Source organism: Polistes fuscatus, unplaced genomic scaffold (genome assembly GCF_010416935.1).
Source record: "Polistes fuscatus isolate 324 unplaced genomic scaffold, CU_Pfus_HIC Scaffold8, whole genome shotgun sequence".
NCBI classification, from domain to species: domain Eukaryota; kingdom Metazoa; phylum Arthropoda; class Insecta; order Hymenoptera; family Vespidae; genus Polistes; species Polistes fuscatus.
The window spans coordinates 5,158,444-5,179,052 of record NW_025113162.1 but is presented as its reverse complement, the minus strand read 5'-3'; the positions used below and the strand labels follow the sequence as shown (position 1 = coordinate 5,179,052).

General features: G+C 30.4%; 1 protein-coding gene across 1 annotated transcript in view; it reads right to left on the bottom strand.

The window, feature by feature from the left end:
- LOC122525228 (lymphocyte antigen 6D) overlaps positions 1–20,609 on the bottom strand; it is a 65,630-nt gene that overhangs the window by 8,346 nt on the left and 36,675 nt on the right. The window contains exon 4 of the mRNA XM_043647917.1: positions 66–123. Within this exon, the coding sequence (XP_043503852.1) occupies positions 66–123 (58 nt within the window). The remainder of the gene's footprint in view (positions 1–65; positions 124–20,609) is intronic.

Here is a 20,609-nt window from a genome sequence, read left to right as displayed (position 1 = left end):
GATTCAAAAAAAGGTGTTATTGAAAATAATTAAAAAAAAAGGTTGTAGATAGAGAGTGGGCTTACCTTTTTCCGTGCACGTTTCGACGCAATCTCGTACCGTCGAACCTTCGCTGACGTATTTCTGTAATAAAAATAAAAAAAGAAGTAAAAGTAAGAAGTAGTTTCGCACAGTTAAATAGTTTTTACATGCATATATATTTTACTTCTTTGATTGGGAATGTTCGCAAACACACGGTGGGGTATTCCTTCCTTCGATCATACGTAAAATGGATTTCAAAATTATGAGTTAGGTAGGAACGACTTGCGAAATGTTTAAGTTTAAGAGAAATACGAGTGAGAGAAAAATACGGTGACGATATTGGTAACAACGGTGGTACAGACGACGAATTTATACGACGTTATAAAACGAAAGAGGTTGCGAACGTGTGTTTGCGAACTATAAATTGAAAATTTTTTCTCTTTTTTCTTTTTAACTTTCCAGTAACAACAAATCTTAATATGAATAAACGTCTATGTATATTTATATAGCCTCTTTTTCTTGGTTTACGTTCTCCTATAATTAAATTAAACGATAAATCAATCATACAAAAAATTACAAAATTAAATAAAATTCAATGTAAATTCGAAGATAATTATATATCATAAATTAAATTAATTAAACCAGCAAAGTAATATACAAATCTTATTGTTCTTTCCTACACGTAAATCTTATTATTCTTTTAAAAATTAGCAAGCAATCAGATATATATTACCAAAAAAACGAGATTGAATTCTTTTATGTAAAAATTTGGTAATTTAACGAGCGTGTACTATCGTATTTAGTCTCACAAAGGGCTAAATAATTCCCTTCGGGGGAAAACTCGACGTGATCTTTCGAAAATAGTTATTTGATCAGAATCACCAACGAGCCGTGATTTCAATTATGAATTTCTTCCAGCGCTTTACAATTTATTCTCTTTCTCTCTTTTGCTATCCTATTTCTCTCTTGAGATTAGATTCTATTTCGTTCCTTGTTTTCTCTCTCTCTCTCTCTCTCTCTTCCTCTCTTTCTCTTGCAAAATGGCACGGTCCTCTTTAAAGAGCCCCTTTCTCTCTCTCTCTCTCTCTCGTTTGAGAAACCCTCTTCTCATCGGCTCGTGATCGTTTCGAAACAAACACTACTTGTTAGTTAAAACCCACCCCTTTGTTGTTATCACTTTTCTGACAAAATTCATTCCTCCTATTCTATATCCATTTATCTCGAAATGGAACGAATTATGATGAATATAAAAATCATACGATAAATAATTCAAATAATAAAATGTGTTTTCTTGATCTGCAATAATCTTAATTACGGTAACACAGTTAACTCCCATATAAATTTTTAAAACGCATTATTAAAAATACTACAAAAATTTGTTTATAAAACGTATCGTTAAATTAAATAAGACTTTGATTAGAATTTATGAAAATAACAATTTATCATGCCTACAATCGAATTCAATTGATCTACTATTCTACGTTCATTTGTCACACGTACTTTTGACAAGGACATTTTACAATTTTAATAAGATAAAACGTAGAAAATCAAATTGGACATGTCGTTATTTCTATGAAACATAATTCTCGTATATAAAACATGAATACAATACGTTCAAAAAATTAACTTCAATTATATCATATTATATATAGAAATAATGTTTGATAAAAGAAACACACAATTAGTAATAGATAAAAAAACATTTTCGAATACGAAAAAGTACGTAAAAGAAAAGTATGATAAGAAAGTTGAAATTTTGATTGAAGTAAGACTACTCTAGTCGAATTTGAAATTCATCAAAATAGTATATGGACCATACGTAGACACGCCTAAAGATCGATATTTCCCGATTATGACGCCCTCGGGACGTCGTACATATTAAACCCTCTATCTCTTTGCTATTCCGTGCATATTAAACTTCCTCTTCTTCTTTATCTCTCTCTCTCTCTCTCTTCTTTGCTGATCCGTCAGTAACTCCACATTGTCGAGTCTCTCTCTCTCTCTTTTTTTTTCTTTCTTTTTCTTTCTCTTTTTCTCTCTTTTCGAAGCTTGCATACGATAACACCGGTCGAAAGTAGAAACTTCGAACCCAAGTTACAATCGATAAAACGTCAATTTCGATCTTTCGGCTAATAGTCTTTTGAAAAACTTTCCGATTCCGATAAATTAGTGCTTAACTTTTGGAACATCGAAAATAAGAGAAGAAAACAAAATTGGAGACTGCAAAATCTTTCTTTTCGAAATTTCAACAATTTGTCTTCTTCTTTTTCTTCTTCTTTTTCTTCTGGACAGTTGAGAAAAAAAAGTAAGCGTATCAGTCCTTATCAACAACTTTAACGATGCCTTCGATGAACTTTTTTTCTCGAAATAATTAATAACATCTTGCTATATAATTCATTAAAAAACGAAGAGTGTATGTTACTTCTTTTTCTTCTTCTTCTTCTTTTACTAATTGCGAAATTATTTTTAATATCGAATTTCCTTGATTTCTAAGGCTTTTTTTTCGATTTTACGAACTTGCTTGAAATATATTCGCGAATCGATGACCTACCTTCTATTGGAATGACGTGATATCTTCTCCCTCTTCCCCCTCCCCTTTCTCCCTCTCTCTTTACTGTCAATATAAAATCTTGTTACGATATTTCAATTTTACATAGGTACATATGCACGTATATATTCCAAACGATATATGCAAAGTTTCCTTTCGATTCGAATTCTCACTTTCTATACTGTTCATTATCAAGGACAAAGAATATCCTATCAATGCGTTTCTAAAGTTGAATAAGTCGTTAACGGATTATACTTTGTTCAATATCACACCTTGCAATCAATTATATTTCACTAGAAACTATTTTTTGAAAGAATATTAAAACTAGATGTTACATTTATCAAACATACCAAACTACTTTTCAATTTGAAGGGGGGGAGGAGGGAGGGTATAGAAGTGTTAATTCTCTTTTCACATATTCACGGCTATAATTTTCTTCAAGAAAAATGTCTTCTTTCTAAAGATAGTAATCCGATCGTTTATTCCGGTATACGTTCTTACACTCGGAAGAATCCATCGGCAAATAATCTCGTTCAGTTTCCGGATATCGATTTGAGACACCTGTCGCCATTATCATCATTTATCTTCGCGTTGAAAATATTGTTAAAAACTTTCTCACTTTTATGTTCATTAAATGAAATTTAACGAATTTACACAAATTTTTATATGCGTATTTTATACGAAATTTTTAATATCGACAAAATTCGCCCCGTGTATTAACCATTTAGGTGTGACTTAAGTTTTATCTCGATATTACCTGTTTCTAAGCCGTAAGTAAAAAAAAGATTTAATATAATAATAATTGAAAATATGTAGAAATGTAATTATTTATTCAAAAAAAGAAAAAACAAATATCAAAGTATTGAGTAATGTAAGAGTCTTCTTTTGTATGATACGATTCAAAATATGGCTTCCATCACACACACACACACACACACATACTTATTAATTATATTAATTAATTTAAATTAAAATTAGAGCGTGGTGTATGCGTGTGCTTTTTGTATAGGATAGCATTACGCCTCCGGCAATGCAGAGTAAGTATTTACTTACGTTAATGCGCTTATGTCATTTAAAAAGATTAAAGGTGTCACTGAGAATTTCTTGGAAAGAAAATAAATGACTGGAATCGAAAGAATTATTGAAATAGAAATTATTTGAAATTTATAATATTAACAATTCTAATGGTATTACGAATATTAATTATAAATAAAAAAAAGTTCTTACAATTTTATAATATAATTTTTCATTTGTCAGCTAATTATAAAAAGTATCTGCCAATCTTATATTTCATCTATATTATTATTATTAAATTATAAATCATTCGAATATTTGCCAGATCGATTTTTTAATCATAATCGCATATTTTTAGAAAAAAAAAAGGAACGATGAACAAAGTTTACGATGGTTCTACGTGCAAAAGAGTATTCATTGGTTTCTCTTGCTATTACTTTTGTTCTAAATCTTTGTTCTTGATGGGATTTTAAAGAGCGACCTCGTTTCTTGATTTAAACGTCGATTTTATTATCCGATCAATTTAGGTACTAAAAGACAATAGTATTCATCCATAGATTTATCTGTAAAGAAATCGTCAAGTGTGTACGTACTTTGAAATTTAAAGCACTTTTCAATGAACTCCAAATCTCAATTTGGAAAATTATTCCAAACCTGACTTTTCAACTTCTCAATACTTCAGTCGATAGTACTCGAAGTACATTGACATTTTATCTTTAAAAGTACGCATAAAAAACTTATAGGTAATAGGTTTAACATAATAGCGGTAAATTTACAAAGGGGAAGCCCATAAATCGATCACAAATTGTTAAATCAATTTTCAAAATAAATTTTCTTTTTGTAAAATCAATTATAAATATATATATTCTCGATAATAATATATTAAAAACTTAAAGAACAATGAGAATAAGAAAAATTTCCAAATCTCCCTACACATAAATCTTTTTTGAAAAAATCAATTACGAATATATTTCTGATTGATAAAAGAAGAAAAATAAGAAAGAAATTTTAAAACGACGAATAAACAATTTATTCCAAATCTTATTTAAATAAATCTTCTTTCTGAAACATCAATAATTACAAATATGTAATATATTTCTAGATATTAATAGTTTATTAAGAATTTCAAAATGGCGGATAAAGTACTTGATTAAAATCTTACGTTATTCTCTTATGTAATAAAATTTATTATCCGTTAAGACGATACTCTCTCATTGTCGAGCATCCTTCTCACCCCCCTCACCCCACCTCCCTCCCTCAAATCCTTCGCATCGACAAACGAAGAACATTTTACGAAGAAATTACGCATCGAAGCGAATAAAGTTCTTCCCTTTTCCGCTCGATTGTCGCGATAAAGAGATTTCGAGCTCGAACGAACCTAACCTATCAACGATCGAGACTTTTTTCTTCGTTTTATATTGTATACAGTACTTCCTCATGTGTTCGTGTTCTCGCCGCAAATACTCAGCCGAGAAGGCAAACAAAAGAAGAAAATGAAGTAAAAAAAAAGGAAGGGAAAAAAATAGACAATAGGGATCACAACCGTATCCATGCCAACGGGCAAAAATGGTGATGATGATGATGATGATGACGATGATGATGATGACAGGTCCTGGATAAGACGAATTATGACACTCCTCGTACGTTCTCGCATGGATACTTTTAATGCAGATTTTCCTGTCATCTTATCATCCGCCATTTTATTTTCCTCAAACCGTTGACGTATATTTACCGTAAACTCTCATAGGTTAATACTTATCACCGAACTTTTCTTATCTGTTTGCCACTAACGTACCGTGCTTACGTTCTTAAAAATTCTATTTTTTTTTCTTTTCTTTATTTTTTTTATTTATAATTAATGCGGATTTTCCTGTCACCTTATCATCCGCCATTTTACTTTCCTCACACCGTTGATGTATATTTACCGTAAACTCTCATAGATTATACTTCTCACCGAACTTTTCTTATCTGTTTGCCACTAACGTACCGTGCTTGCGTTTTTAAAAATTCTATTTCTTTGTTTTTTTTTATAATTAACATTCGAGACTACGAAAAGTTGTTAATAAAGTTGTTGCTATAAGAAATAAATTCAAGATTTAGATCATTTTCATAATTATCGAGTATTATAAATTTTCTTCATCGATCTATAAAATTTTGTAACAAACGTTATTATCGTTATTTAATTTTGGTAATTAAAGGAGAAATTGTCGAAACAATTATCGTTGATTACGATTAATCAAATATTTGCCGAAAGTTGAAACATGGAAGATACAATTTTCCCCTCGAGCTTTCCCTTTCTTCACTCGAGAATATCAATTAAGTTTATTTTTTTTCTGTCTCTTTCTCTCTCTCACTCTCTCTCTCTCTCTCTTTCCACTTAAAGCGAACGTTGGCGTAATCTGTTTTGCTGAAGTTGCATGACTCGACCAGGCGGCAAGTTTAGCGGTATGCAAGGAAGTATTCCTACCACGCAAAACTAGGATCGTCGTATAAAGTTTAGTAAAATCATGGACTCTTATTCTCTAACTCATACTCGTTCATCGAGATTTAAAACGATATTTGGGACGAAGGAAAAACGGGGGGGTTCTCTTACTTGTAAAAATTGTCGCAAAAAAACAAGAAGAAAGAGAATAGAGGAACGTAAAATACGAATAAAGTCCGAACGAGTTTCGTCTAAATTTCCATCTCTTATACGTCAGAGTTGTATTTCCACCCTGCACCCCAACCCCCCGCGCAACGAATTTCGAGGATAAAAAGGAGAAATAAAAACGAGAAAGAAGGAACGTAATTCCATAGTGTATACAGGATATATGTATACGTTTCGTATAACTAGAATAGCATTTTCTTTTTACGAATTTTGCGGGCAAAGAATTGAGCGAGTTTTATGTTTCGTAATATAAAAAAAAAAAAAAAAAAAAAAAGGAAAAATAAAGAAAACGCGAGAAAATTGTACGAGCTAGATTTGACAATTGGAGACGATAAGAAATCTAAAAGAGTAGAAGAAGAAGAATATCATTTTCCTATTCGCTATGAATTTACGAATAAAAGAAAACTCGTCTCTAGTATCTTTTTTAATTTTTTTTATTTTTTTTTTTTCATGAATCCTTAGGAAAAAGACACGAAGACGTTCGCGTGTTATTTTCTCTGTGTAACATCTGTTCGCTTTAAAATTAAATAACTTTTCCCTCGACGAAGTTTTTACATGTCACGCAAAGGGGGTTGTCTAACTTATTCGATAATAAGAGTATCCCGTGTAAAAACTTCTCATACGTTTTTCTACGTGCTCGAGATTTTCGCGAGTAAATATATCCTTTCGAAATTGTATTTACATAAATATTTATAAATTAATAAATATAATATTGCATTTTAAGAATATAAATATTTTTAAAACAATGTACACGGTAATTATCCGAAATTTGATTTTATTGTATACAGCAATGCGTAAGATATTATCAAATGTTCCCCCCATCGAAGATAAAATCTTATTTTTTAACGATCTTAATGAATAATAATTTCGCTAGGGAGAGAAAAATATATTTAATTGAAATATTTTTAAATAATTCCTGCAGACCAATCGACGACCTCATAAATCAAACATTTTATTGACGAATTTATTGACGATTCTCAAATAAAAACGTAAGCATGCATCACGTCTCTTCTCAATAACTGATAACGAATGAATGAATCGAGTAATTCGTCTCAAACGGATAACTTAAACGTTTAATTAGTGAATTTATACGACGAAAAAATTAATAAAAAAGAAAATAAAAGAAAACAACATTCACCGAAGTAGTCATCGAAAAATCGAAATATTTGTTCACTCCAACTTTTTTCTAAATTATTCAAAAAATGTTTGCTCGGAGGATCGATGATCGATCGTTATATTTATACACACATCATTCACGAGTATAATATTTGCTCCTAAAATCAGACTATTTCGTACTAATTTCCCTACCAAAATTACGTTCACCTACTTTCTTATATTATGTATATTTATGCAGTTACGTTTGTACGCAGGGAAATAAAATAGTTTATTTTTTTGTTCGTTCTTCTTCCAACGAAATTACAAGTAAAAAAAAAAAAGAAAAAAAGAAGAAAAAACCACTGAAATTTCCTTTTTTACGCCAGTCCGAAGGTTAATATTATGCTTGTTCATAAACAGCGAATGTTATCGACGATATTTAGTCGAGGCTTTTCGCACTGCGGTATATGCACGTGCTACGTATTTGTCCATATGCATATGTAGTGGTAACATGTATATGTACGTAAACATATATTTATATATATATATATATATTTTCAAATTTACGTATATACAACCTTGGTCTGTGTACCTTGCCGAAGAGATTGTGAATGTGTATATATGTAAGTATGTGTGTGTAGTGTGCGTGTGTGTGAAAGAGAGAGAGAGAGAGAAAGAGAGAGAGGAACAACGTATGTTAACGATAAATCCTTATTCCGTTTGTAATTGCATTCGAGCGTCAACGGCGGTCGAAAGTGGTTCGTTAAGTTTATTAATTACGTTCCGTTTTACGCTCCTAATACGTTCAGTCTCGCGACAATGAACGCCAATAAATTTTTTACGACTACCCAACTACACCCCTTTCGAGATTTATCACGCAATTTTTTGCCTCTTTTCATTTTTTGGTTTTTCCTCTTTCCCCTGCCATGTTAATTATCTACAATGCCGTGTAACACTTTCATGTTACATCCTCGCATTTGTCTTATTTTTGTTTTTTTCATTTTTATTTGTTTGTTTCCTACATTCTATTCTCACATTAGAAGTTATTAATGTTCGCAGTATAATTCGTTATTACATGTTTTGAATTAATTAATAATGTTTTATTGAAAATAATTTGAGATTACGAAAAAATGCAAATGATCAATAATGATGGTAATATTGAAAATTTGAAATATATTTTCGCGTGTTAAACAATTATTTAGATGGGTTTTCGAAAATGTTTACCCTAACACGGAAACAATAATATTTCAATATAATCTTAAAACGTTTAGAAAAAAAATCGAATCTTTCCAACTCATTGTCGTGCTTCGTATTACATTGAATCATTCTCTCACCTTATTAATTATTATTATCTCTATGTTTTTTTTCTGATTTTCGATAATACAAAACTGAAACGATATAAATTAAAAATAAATAGTTTTGCATCGATACTATTATTATAATAATGATTATCATTATCATCGAGATGTTGGTAGTTAGTATAATCGTCGAGGCTCGCGATACATTGTCGTGATTAGCAATATCCTATGTAAACGATTTCAACGACACGAAACGATGAAAGGTAGTAGTATTATATAATGCATAGAGGACAATGTTGCTCGCACGAATTCGGATTATGCGCTAGGACACACGGGTACATCCATATTCAAAGCCGCACATTCGTATCTGTATCATATGGAACAATGATGGTAAACCACGACAAACGTCTGCCCTCGAATACGTATGGTTTAATAGCCCATTCAATATTTTTCAATGGAATACACCATACTCTTTTTATATTACCATAATAAAATTCATTATACATTTTTTTTTCTTTTTCTTTTTTTTTTCAAAAATTTCGAGATAACCCTAAAAAATGTATTATTGATTTTGTACATATAAATAAATAAGCACAATTTACAGGGAAATTAATATAAAATATATATATCTATATTTAAATAAGTAACTTATGTCATTGATTTTTATATTAAGTAAATATTTTTAATATCTCAATACACCCAAGAGATATTTCATTTGATGATTTGTAATTTCATTATACAAATTGAATAATAATTTGATTAGCATACAAACGAATTATCTTTCAAATTATTAATCATATAAAAATGTAAAAAAAAAACAAAGAAAGAAATACATAAGATATCAATGATATAATACGAAAGAAGATATCTTCTGATCACTTCAAATTTATAACTTGATAAACGTTCATTAAGGAATGAAAAGTATAAAGAAAAATCAATCGGACGGTAAAAAGATAATAAAGTTATCGTTGAAATTACGAGCTGTGCTCCTTTCAGATATACATGGAGTTTCATTTAAAATAGACCATTTAAATGTATCTTCTTTATCTAGGATAATACAAAAAATATCATTTTACTTAATTAAAATACCTTTCTTAAAATCACTCATATAAATGACCTTTTTGCAAATGCTCAAATTTATGCAGATCCTAAGACTGTTATAAAATACTGGCCAATTCGAAGCATTCAAAAATCAATTTAAAAAATAATATCAATTGTTATCAATGAAAAGAGTAAAAATGAAAGAAAGAAAAGATGCAATTAAAAAATTCGTAGCATATTTAATAGAAAATCATTAGATTTTCCTTACTCGTATCTAACTAAAAATACGTAATGAAAACAATGAGGTAAACCATATGGTTATTGAATTCAATTAAAACTTAACATTAGTCGTTAACAAAAAGAAAGTTTCCGAACTAACATTTCATCAGGGATTTCTTTTTTTTTTTTCATTCGTTAATAACTGGTTCATAGTAATCGTCGTAAGCTTCTACCAAAGCCCCAGGGGGAGCTCGAAATCTATGGGAAAACAACGAGAATAGGACAGAGATGGAGATAGAAAGAGATAAAGGGTGAAAAAAGGGGTAAAAGAAAAAAGGAATAATTTATCGTCCTGCGAGTGAAAGAACGTGTCCCGTCCAGTTGAGGGGGAGGAGGGGACGGGTGAGAACTAGGGGTAAAAAAGAAAAGGAAGAAAGAAAGAGAACAAAAAAAAAAAGAAAAAGAGAGAAAGAGAGAGAAAGTGTACGACGATTCTGTCGTGTCACGCCCGATACGAAATAATATATAGTTAGATAAAATACGGATGAAAGCGATTTCTCTGCTGCAGATTGCTCAACAAGATTGAAATTTATTTCTCGTTACGTTTCGTTTCATTCTGTTCGTCGTTAGCCACGAGGTTATTTTCAATTAAGGAATACGAACGTGGTGGCCTCGTACGGAAGGTACGAAGTAAAGATTTTTAACGAAATAATAATGAATGTTTTGCGAATGATAAAATACAAATTTACCTGGGTATTATATTTTTTCTTTCCGTGTCGTTGGTTACGATTTCTTTTTTTGTTTTTTCTTTTGAATTTTACCGACGATATAATTGAATTAATAAATCGTTGATTATATATTATACGAAAAATATCGATAAAGAGTTTAGATAATGAATGATATTTAAAAAAAAAAAAAATAATCTTCAAATTGTTAACATTTATTGTCAGAATTATTTAAAATAATAATTGTAATAATGATTAAGGTATTAGAGATAATGTTAACAATTATTTCACACGCGTTACGCGTAAATAGTTTTAATAATTGCCGAAAACAATTTCTTCTCTTTATCGTGGCCAACCATTTGTTTAAGCTAACGGGAAAACGTTGATTTCAAAAAGGCCAGGAGAAAATAATGGAGCAGCACTTTGTTTCGTTCGTTGAAATTAATTGCACGCTTATTAACGTACAAACAAAACCAAGCTGGAACGTTGTTTCAAGAGTGTGTCTCGTTTTTAAATGCATTAAAAAGTTGTAATTTAGGAATAACGCGTCCTTCGTTTTGTCTTCTATTTTATTATCTAATTCGTATTTACAATTTTAATAAATTCTTTTGTATAGTTTTAATTCGTCTAACGCAACTATGACGATAATAAAATTACAAAAGAAAAAAGAAAAAGAAAAAGGAAGCAATAGTTGTTTTGAAATGTATTCAAAACACTTATTATTCTTTAAACGAAGATTATGTTAATATCGATAATCATATTGAATCGTATGAGAAAAATATTATCTCGATGAATCTACGAATGATACGTTATTTAATATCAATTTCTCATTCTTTTCATTCTCATTCATTTTCCTTACACTCGAATAACTTTTTTAATCAAATTTTTTTTTTCGTTCATTCGGTCAAAATACGAGGCAGAAACGAATATTTTTCATCGAAAGAAAGAAAACTTGGCATCCGTAGTTGTCTCTCCTAGTATTTTCGTAACTATAACGAATCTCGACTAATTGACATGTTTTTCTTCCTTCCAAAGATACGAATACGTTTGATAATTTATCCTGCGAAGAATATCGACAACTAATTTTTTCGAATAATGTTTTTGTAAAATATTAAGGGAATATACGATGTTAACGAGAGTTTCAAGAAAATAAAGAAAAATAAAGATAAAATAATAAAGGATAAAAAAAACAGACAAGTTAGGTAGGGAAGAAGGAAGTAATAGAAAAAGATAAGAAGACAACATTTCGACATAGCGAAAGGATCGTATTAAGAGAATTCTATTTTACCGTTCTAAGGTGGAAGGAAAAATCTTGAATCGTTTATCTATAGGAGGAAGAAAACCTATCTCCACTTTCTGCTCTTATTCACCTTTTGTAAAGAACCGAAACATTTTACCTTGGAAAAAGCCCTTACTTTTTCTTATAGATAGGTGGTGTATCCTAAGGATTTTCCCTCTCTAAAGGCTACTTATCTCATAGATATTTTATCTTGTGGTATTCGCATACAATACCACCATCCATTGAATTTGCCATTACTTTATGTGATTTTGATCCAAATCAAATTTGAATAATGATCATTGTTATCAAGTAAAAAGATATATAACAAATTAATAAAATTGAATTGTAAAATTCCTTAATATAATTAATAATCATTTTTCTGATTAAAAATGTCTTCTTCGACGAGTAATAAACACATATCAGTATAAATATTAATTAATGATATTTCATTTAACATAAACGTAATTGTTTCAAATGTAACGCAATAACGAATAAAAACAAAACAAAAAGAAAAACGAATAGAAAAAAAAGAAATAAAAAGAAAATAGACAAATGTAACGAGATTTGAAGATTTCATGGGATGTTACGATACGGATACAAGTTGGTCGTTTTCTATATATATATATTCTCCACTTCGGTTCAATAACGTCATTTTCAAATAGAATACAAACCCTATCGTAATGTCACTATTTCTACGTGAATATCGATGCAATACTACATATACGTATCAATATACTTGATCTTTCTGTTATCGAGAGCCATCGAGAAACTAGACGAATAGGTGTCTTCTCTCTATTATGGAATATGATAACTCGAAATGTCAATGCATTATGCTACCACTTCGTGTCTATTATATTGTACTACTCTTTTGCATGACTCCAAAGCAACTCCGATAAGATATACTTCTGTATACAGATCTTATACATATGTATATATTGTACATAGTTAGATAACAATAAGAAATCGTCAGAATCTTTTCACGAAATATATATGTACATATATTTTTGATTTCGCTTATACCTATCACTATGATTACATCATAAGATCAACAACAGACCGATAAAAAGGGAAAAGGGAGAAAATTTGAATATACATTGAAAGAAAATCTCATTGCGAGTATTTCGATCTATTCCGAATGATAACTTATACAATAAAAAGAGAAAGACGCGTCAAAAAGGGAAGAAGAAAAAAATTACTTTGAAATTCGATCGAGTTTGTTCAGTGTGAGAGAGAGAGAGAGAGAGGAGGGAAGAGAGGTACGGGAGGGTAGGTGGAAGACAAAGATAAAGAAGCAAACATTCAGTTTTATGTAACACTGCCGACGGATGTTGGGCGTGTAATATATGGACCGAAGTGTAGGAAATTTTTACGACGAAGACACTTTGAAAATATGACTGCTCCCCGACCTAGAAATAAATCAGGTGGATACCGTATTCGGTACGAAGAGAGAGAGAGAGACAGAGAGAAAGAGAAAGGGGAGGGGATAAAGCTGGTTGTTGGATTTACGCCCCGATGCTGACATATCTCGATCAGGTGATTGGATATATATAAAGTTCGTCGAAAATAGAAAAAGAGAAAGAAGGAAGGAAGGAAAAAGAAACTAAAAAATAGAAAAAAAAGAAACGAAGAAGAAGAAGAAGACGAAGTATTAATAAAAAAAGAAATCATGACAAGGGAAAATCACGATTGAATTCTCGATATCACCTTTCCCTTTTGGAAAAAGGGACCTCTTCTTTACCAGAGGCTATCGCGAATGAAACCTTGGATAAATATTATATATATAAAAAAAAGAATATATATAAAAAGAATACTGAAAGAAATGGAAATATTTGTCTTCGCGGTTTCTTTTTCAAACGTTCAACGTTCAACGTTTGTTTCCTGAGAGAGATTCGTTGAGTTATCTTTCAAATAATATAATATTATTACTTTTATCTCGTTAGATTTGTACACTACACGTACACGAGAACTTGTATGTCAGTTGTGTTTCGGAACGAATATTCTTTCGAGTTTTTCTTTCAGTTCGATTAGAAAGTTTTTAATTCTGGCTTTTTGCAGTTGCCGCAAATCGGCCTAGAAAATAAAGCTCGATCTCGGAACAGCTGGAAAATGAGCCTCCATAAAGGATAAGGATCATAATACACGCACGCACGTGTTTGTATATTACATACATATATATATACACGTATATGCGCATACGTGTGCTGCTGTTTACGTGCAAGCGAATGGGTTTTATTGCCAAGATAACGTTGTAGCGCGTGTGTCTCGTAAATTTCGATTAATGGTATAGTAAAAAAGAAAAAAAAAGGGTGGAAAAAAAAAAGAAAAAAATATAAACACGCTAGATAAGTTTATAGTTTCATGGGTTGTGTTGTGTATTCTGATGCACGTTGGCAAATATATATGTATTATACATATGCTACATGTGTGTGTGTGTGTATGTGAGTCTATATATATGTTTATACATATATGCACATATGCACTCATATGTATCCCCGTTTTTCCACGTTAACGCAATGTTCTTACCAACCGACACGTATCGTAATATTGCACGCTCAAATCGTTCAAAATATCGCAATGCCGTTTCGATATTAACGTACAAATCGAAAAATATTATGTCTACGTGAATTGTACGAGCGACATGCCCCGTAACCGAAATTGAACATTTATTTTAGTAACAACATTTTCATCCATTTTCATTCGATAAAAGTTACTTCGAGTAATCCTATATAATATACACATTTTTATAAATGATTATCGCAATTTACTATAATATTATCAATAAAACGTTATTTATCGTATTGGCTTAAAAGTAATTTTAACATTTTTAATATCAAATTGACGTAAATGGTTCTCGATATATTGTTTCATATTTTTATTCGACAAAACACAATTTTTCGTTCAATTTTATTCTCAACATTAGAATTATTTTCTATCTGCCATTTATTAATTCTCAAAAAACTAATACAAATTCTTTATACGATTGATTAACTAACCCATATCCGATCGAAAAAAAAAAAAAATAAATAAAAAACAACTTAAATTTTGTATTCATTCAAAATTAATTGAATGAACATTTCAACAAGTATAACATGTTCGTTAAAACATTATTGTTAATCCATGTGTCAATAAAGTCATTTGATTTTCAGTATTCACGTGAAGTAATCAAATTAATATATAAAATCATATTTTTATTCAAAAACGTCATACACGTTTTCGGTTTCCGTTCGAAAAAGAACGGAATTCCTTTCCGAAAAAAGTCTGAAAAAGAAAACGAGAGAAAGAAAGAATATGGAAGAAAGTTATAAAAGGAAAAAAAAAAGTAGAGATTGGTAAGCCAAGACAATCAAATTAAAGATTAAATTAACAATGCATAGAAATTAACTGTGTATCTCGATAAGTATGTCGATTACGGACTAACGCGTAAATTGTTATGCATGTATGTGTATGTTCTTCTTCCTTTCTGTCTGTGTCTGTCTGCCTGTCTGTCTGTCTCTTTCTTTTCTGTTTTTACTAAAAAAAAAAAAAGAAAAAAAAACCTTTTATTGCCTCGAGAATTGCTCTCGAAACCTATCTCCCTCGTATTTTTTTTTTTTTTAACTCTTTTTTTCTCTCCTTCGTGCATTTAAATAAACTCCACGAGTATGAAAAGCCGGAAAACGACCGCAAAAATCTCTTATTTTTCTTTCTTGCCCGTTTTATTTCAATTCCTCTGTGTTAACACGATCCACAATCACATTCAAGGATCCAGAATGAGATTCTCGAATTTTTTACAAAACGAATCGAAGCATTAATTTGTCTTTGAATAAATTTTGAATTGTATTTCGGTTTTTTTCGTTAAATCTTTGACGTTTTTATATAGAGAAAAATAAGTAAGAAATGAATGATAAGTTAGTGACGAATATGAACAAATAATATGGTTCCTTTATTTTCATTCTTTTTTCTCTACTTCTTATGATTATTTGAAAACTTATAAAAAAAATTTCGAAATTTGTATATTAAGAATTAAATGATTAATTTTTTTTAATTCTTTTTTTTTTAAAGAAATCTTTGATGTTCTCGTAGATAAAAATACGTAAAAGAACGAATGGAAAATTCGCGGAAAATATGCAAAAATGAATATAGTTCTTCGTATTCGTATTTTTCTTCTTTCATAGATATAAATTTTTGGAAGAACGTAGTAAAGAGAGAAATAAAAAATAAAGCAAAGGAAGGTAAAGAAAGAATGATAAGAAATAAATTTAGGTCGACTCATGACTTAGCGAATCTTCGTTCTTAGACGTTCCTCTTCTACTCAATTTAATCCTTTCTCCTTCCTTGGGAAGTTTTGCCTACGGTATATTATCGGAATAAAGACGCCTTTGTGGAATATCGCGTGGAAAATGGGTTGCAAAGTGCATGCTCGCGCTTATCTTAAGATTTCGAGAATCGAAACATCGAAATACGTGTATGCTCGAATTAATCTTTGAATTGTATCAACGAATAGATAGGTCAATATACAAATTGTAACATTTACTATTTGTCAAACACTGTTTTCACCTTTTTCTGATTCTTTTCGAACTTCAATATCATATACGATAATACGAGGATCACGATGGGTTTCGAAATATAACATGATTTTTATTTTCTACGGTATAATATTATTGTATATATAAAAATATAACATAATATAATTATATGTATACTTGTGTGTATATGTATGCGAGTGAAAAGGAATGAAATAAAAAATAAAAATCAACATAATGATAAATGATAAAAGTATTAACGTAAAAGATAACAATTCTTTTTATTTTCTTCTCCCCCCTACCCTCCCCACCCTCGAGAAAAAATTTCATACGAAAAAAATTATTTAATCGTAAGCTTCGACGTATCATCATCACCACCACCACACTAATACCATACCATACTATACCTAGCACCATAATCCTCTCTAGTCGTTTGTGTCAGGTGTACGTGTCACGATTCGATCGACGGACGATTTATTACTCTGACCTCTTCTGAGTAGGAAGAGGATATTAAAGCCCCCTACGTGAAGAACCACGCGATATAATCTCTTTAGAAATTTCTCGACTAGGATTCATCTCGAAAAGAAAAAAGGAAGATAGTCACGCGCCATATTCGGATTTTATTGTTGGAATAACTTTTGATCTTGATATTGTTGACGATTCAAAGATAATATGAACACAAATCTAACTTGCATTTTTCAACAATAAAAAATATCTTTTTTTTTTTGTTTTTTTTCTTTAGAAAGATTAGAATCAAGAATTGTTATCTAATGTTTCGTATACCACCTCATATCGTACATTTTATAATACTTAACGTTTGCACGGTCTAGCAATTCTCAAAAGATGATATAAAAATCTTCAGAAAGGAAAAGCCGTTCCAAGCAAGGATTTTGCCCGATATCCACGTGTTCCGCCAGGATTCAAGAGGATCAAAGTGTTCTACAGTTTTCCACTATAGTTTCTACTTTGACACGAGCTTTCAAGGCTTAGAGAAAGGAAAATATATATGAAGATAGACATAATAAGAAAGAGAAAGAAAGAAAGAAAAGTATTATTGAAGGGAATATATATGAAACGAATGATTATACACAAAAAGTTCATTGACGAATTAGAATCAAACGACTATAATAATTATATGATAGTTATCATTCTATCGTAAATAAACGTCAAAATTTAAATCAGATATTACAATTTTGAGATAACAATTTATCTTTAGAAATGATTTTGTCTAGTAACTCGAATATATTTTTAAATTCTATTAGAAATACAAAATTCAGATAAAAATAACAATATTTTAATAAATAACGTTAAGATTTATTTTCTATTTATGTTTTATTATTTTAATTATTTAGAAAATAATTTGTATAATCAAATTCATCGAATGACCGGACTCCGACTTGTGTTATCCGTTTCGTTTCTTTTTCGCAAAAAAAAAAAAAAAAAAAAAAAGAAAACATAATTGCATTGGTCGTTTCGTTTTCGTCGGTAAAATTGCCTTCGTAAAATTCACCGTAACAAATATCAAATTTTCGCGGTTTAAACGACGGCACGGTGTGTGTATCGTTTCCCTATACGAGAAGCAATCTCTATGCAGATGTAAAACGGATCGTAACCGTCAGCCTCTCTCAAAAGCTAACTAACGTGTTAGGATAAATGCGTGTACATGTATACGTGTAGATGGTCAATCGATTCCGATCACCGTGTCCAATTCGAATGAAAAGTCAGCCTATTATTTTCTATGTTGCTTTTAGCAACATCCGCAAATTATTTGATATCTATCAAAGCGATCAATTAAGTCAGGATTGATTGCTTTTTGAGTAATCTTCACTCGCGTTACTTTTCATTCATTTAACGCAACTCGTTACCATTTAAAATTCAACACTAATTACATTAGTCATTTTATTTATCCTTATACTTAACAATACCTCATCGTATATCCCCATTTCTATCACAGTGGATCAAATGACTCATCTTCACAAAATTAATATATTTTACGATGTAAACAAAATATACCATTTATGCGATAAAAATTTTAAACGTTATTCTCGTTAAGAAATCATGATGATCGTTAATGATTAAATCGTACGAATTGTTACTTACGTCGCACACATTAAATTAAGAAATTTAATTAACGAGGAAACGTGCTAAGGAAAATTCAACGATCACGTAAAAAGCGAAGAAGGATCGATGTAGATCAGGAATGATCTATCTTATCTCTCGAATTAGGGAAGTGGGAGGAAGGAGGGAGGGAGTGGGAGAAGTTGCTTAATCGAACACTATTCGACTTGTAATCAAATTAGTTGCACACCGTGCCACGAATTTCGAACGAATATCGACAAGTCGCGTGCCAATAATTAATTTCCTAAGGGTATATATATATATAAACGCGTACGCTATTTATTTTCAAATTCAAATTTGGCAACGGAATTGGTCAACGAATCAATTTCAAAAAAAAAAAAATGAAAAAGCTTTCTTAATGGAATAAGGCTTAATAAATTTGATCAAGATATTTTGTTTACGAGAAAACCGAGATTGTATAAAATTATACATTACTTTATACGTATATAGAATCTTGCGAATGATTATTGGTAAACTTACGGCTACTGGTTAGTGATAAGTTAAACGCAATTTTAAGATACAATTTGATTATTCTTAAATGTTTTCAACATTCGTTTACCTTAGTTTTGTTTTAAATTGCAATACAAAATCGCGTAAATTGATTTTGTTTTTTAATTTTTTGTTGATTTCGATATATTACGAAAACAATATAAAAATATAATTGAATTTATAATTATTCACAATACACACACACACACACATATATATTGTAAATAATAGGATACGCGTGTAACTTATGTCCGACGTTTTGAATGAAAATGAGAGGAAATTTCGTTTTAACATGAAACAAAGATTAGTCTGCGAGTGAGGTAATCTCGTAACTAAATTCGCATTAACGAGTAGAAACGCTCAACACGATTATTCACTAACACGCGCTACTTATATATGTATTCGCACTTAGTAGACAAGGTTGGAAAGCTTAATCGGTATCTACCATGACCGGTAACCACAGCTAAATGTTAATTAATACCTGTCTGATATCTGTGCATGGCACTAATTTGAAGGGCAAACCGGAATACCCGACGGTACATTGCATAGGGACGAGGATGCAACGCGAATCTACGTAATAATGCAGTCACTGTATTAACGTGAATGCACCTTTGCTCGGGAAATTGTATCGCTTTTGGGAATTGTCCTTTCGTCTTGTTACAAACGAAAAAAACACCTTAACCGACGATTTAGATACAAACTTTTGCAATAGTGCTTTGACAATTCATTTTCAGATCAAAGAAACAAATTTTCTATTCGAGTTCGAGTTCAGAAAACTCGTACTTTAATTTTCATTAATTCACGTGTTTCTTTTTTTTTTTTAATATAAAAACGATAATTTACGATAATGTACAAAAAAAGAAAAAGAAAAGAAAAGAAAGAAATCACGAATACGAATGTAAATCTGCGAATAGATGATATTAATATTTATATTGATTATTATTAAAAAAATAATAGTTCTCCATTTCAAAAAGAATCCACGATAATTTGACTTTTTTTTTTAGAAAAAGTATTCGATTAACTTTTCATTAGTTTAGAAGGTGTAACAAATTTTTATCGACGATTATTTGTAAATGTTATAAAAAAATCATTACGATAATCATTCTGCGATTAAAAATACAAATTGAAAAGTAGTCCTCTTTTGTAAGAAACTTTAAATAAAAAAACTAATGAAAATAATTTTCAATATACATGTATTCAATATATACGTATATAATATAATGACTTTAAAAGTAGCCACTTTCTCTTATCTAGAAAACGAAAAAAGGCTGACCAATAGCGCGGAAGACTACTGATCTCGATATCCGGCCCATTTCCTGCTCCTTCGAGACCTTTTTATTATTCTACGTTGGTTTGCCGAATGAGTTTCCTCGATATCTTCCACTTTCAATCGTCTCTTCCAAGTGAAGAAGAAAAGAGAGGAATGAGAAGAAAAGTTCTCGAGTATGTTGCGGGGAAAAAGGGGAAATATAAATTCGACGTTTTGTGGAAAAGTACAAGAAAATAAAATGTCAAATGTCTGCTGGTTAAAGGATCGACAATTTTCAACTTGAACTATTTTCTTCATTTCGATTTTTTATCTTCTTCTTCTTTTTCTTTTTTTTTTTGTTAAA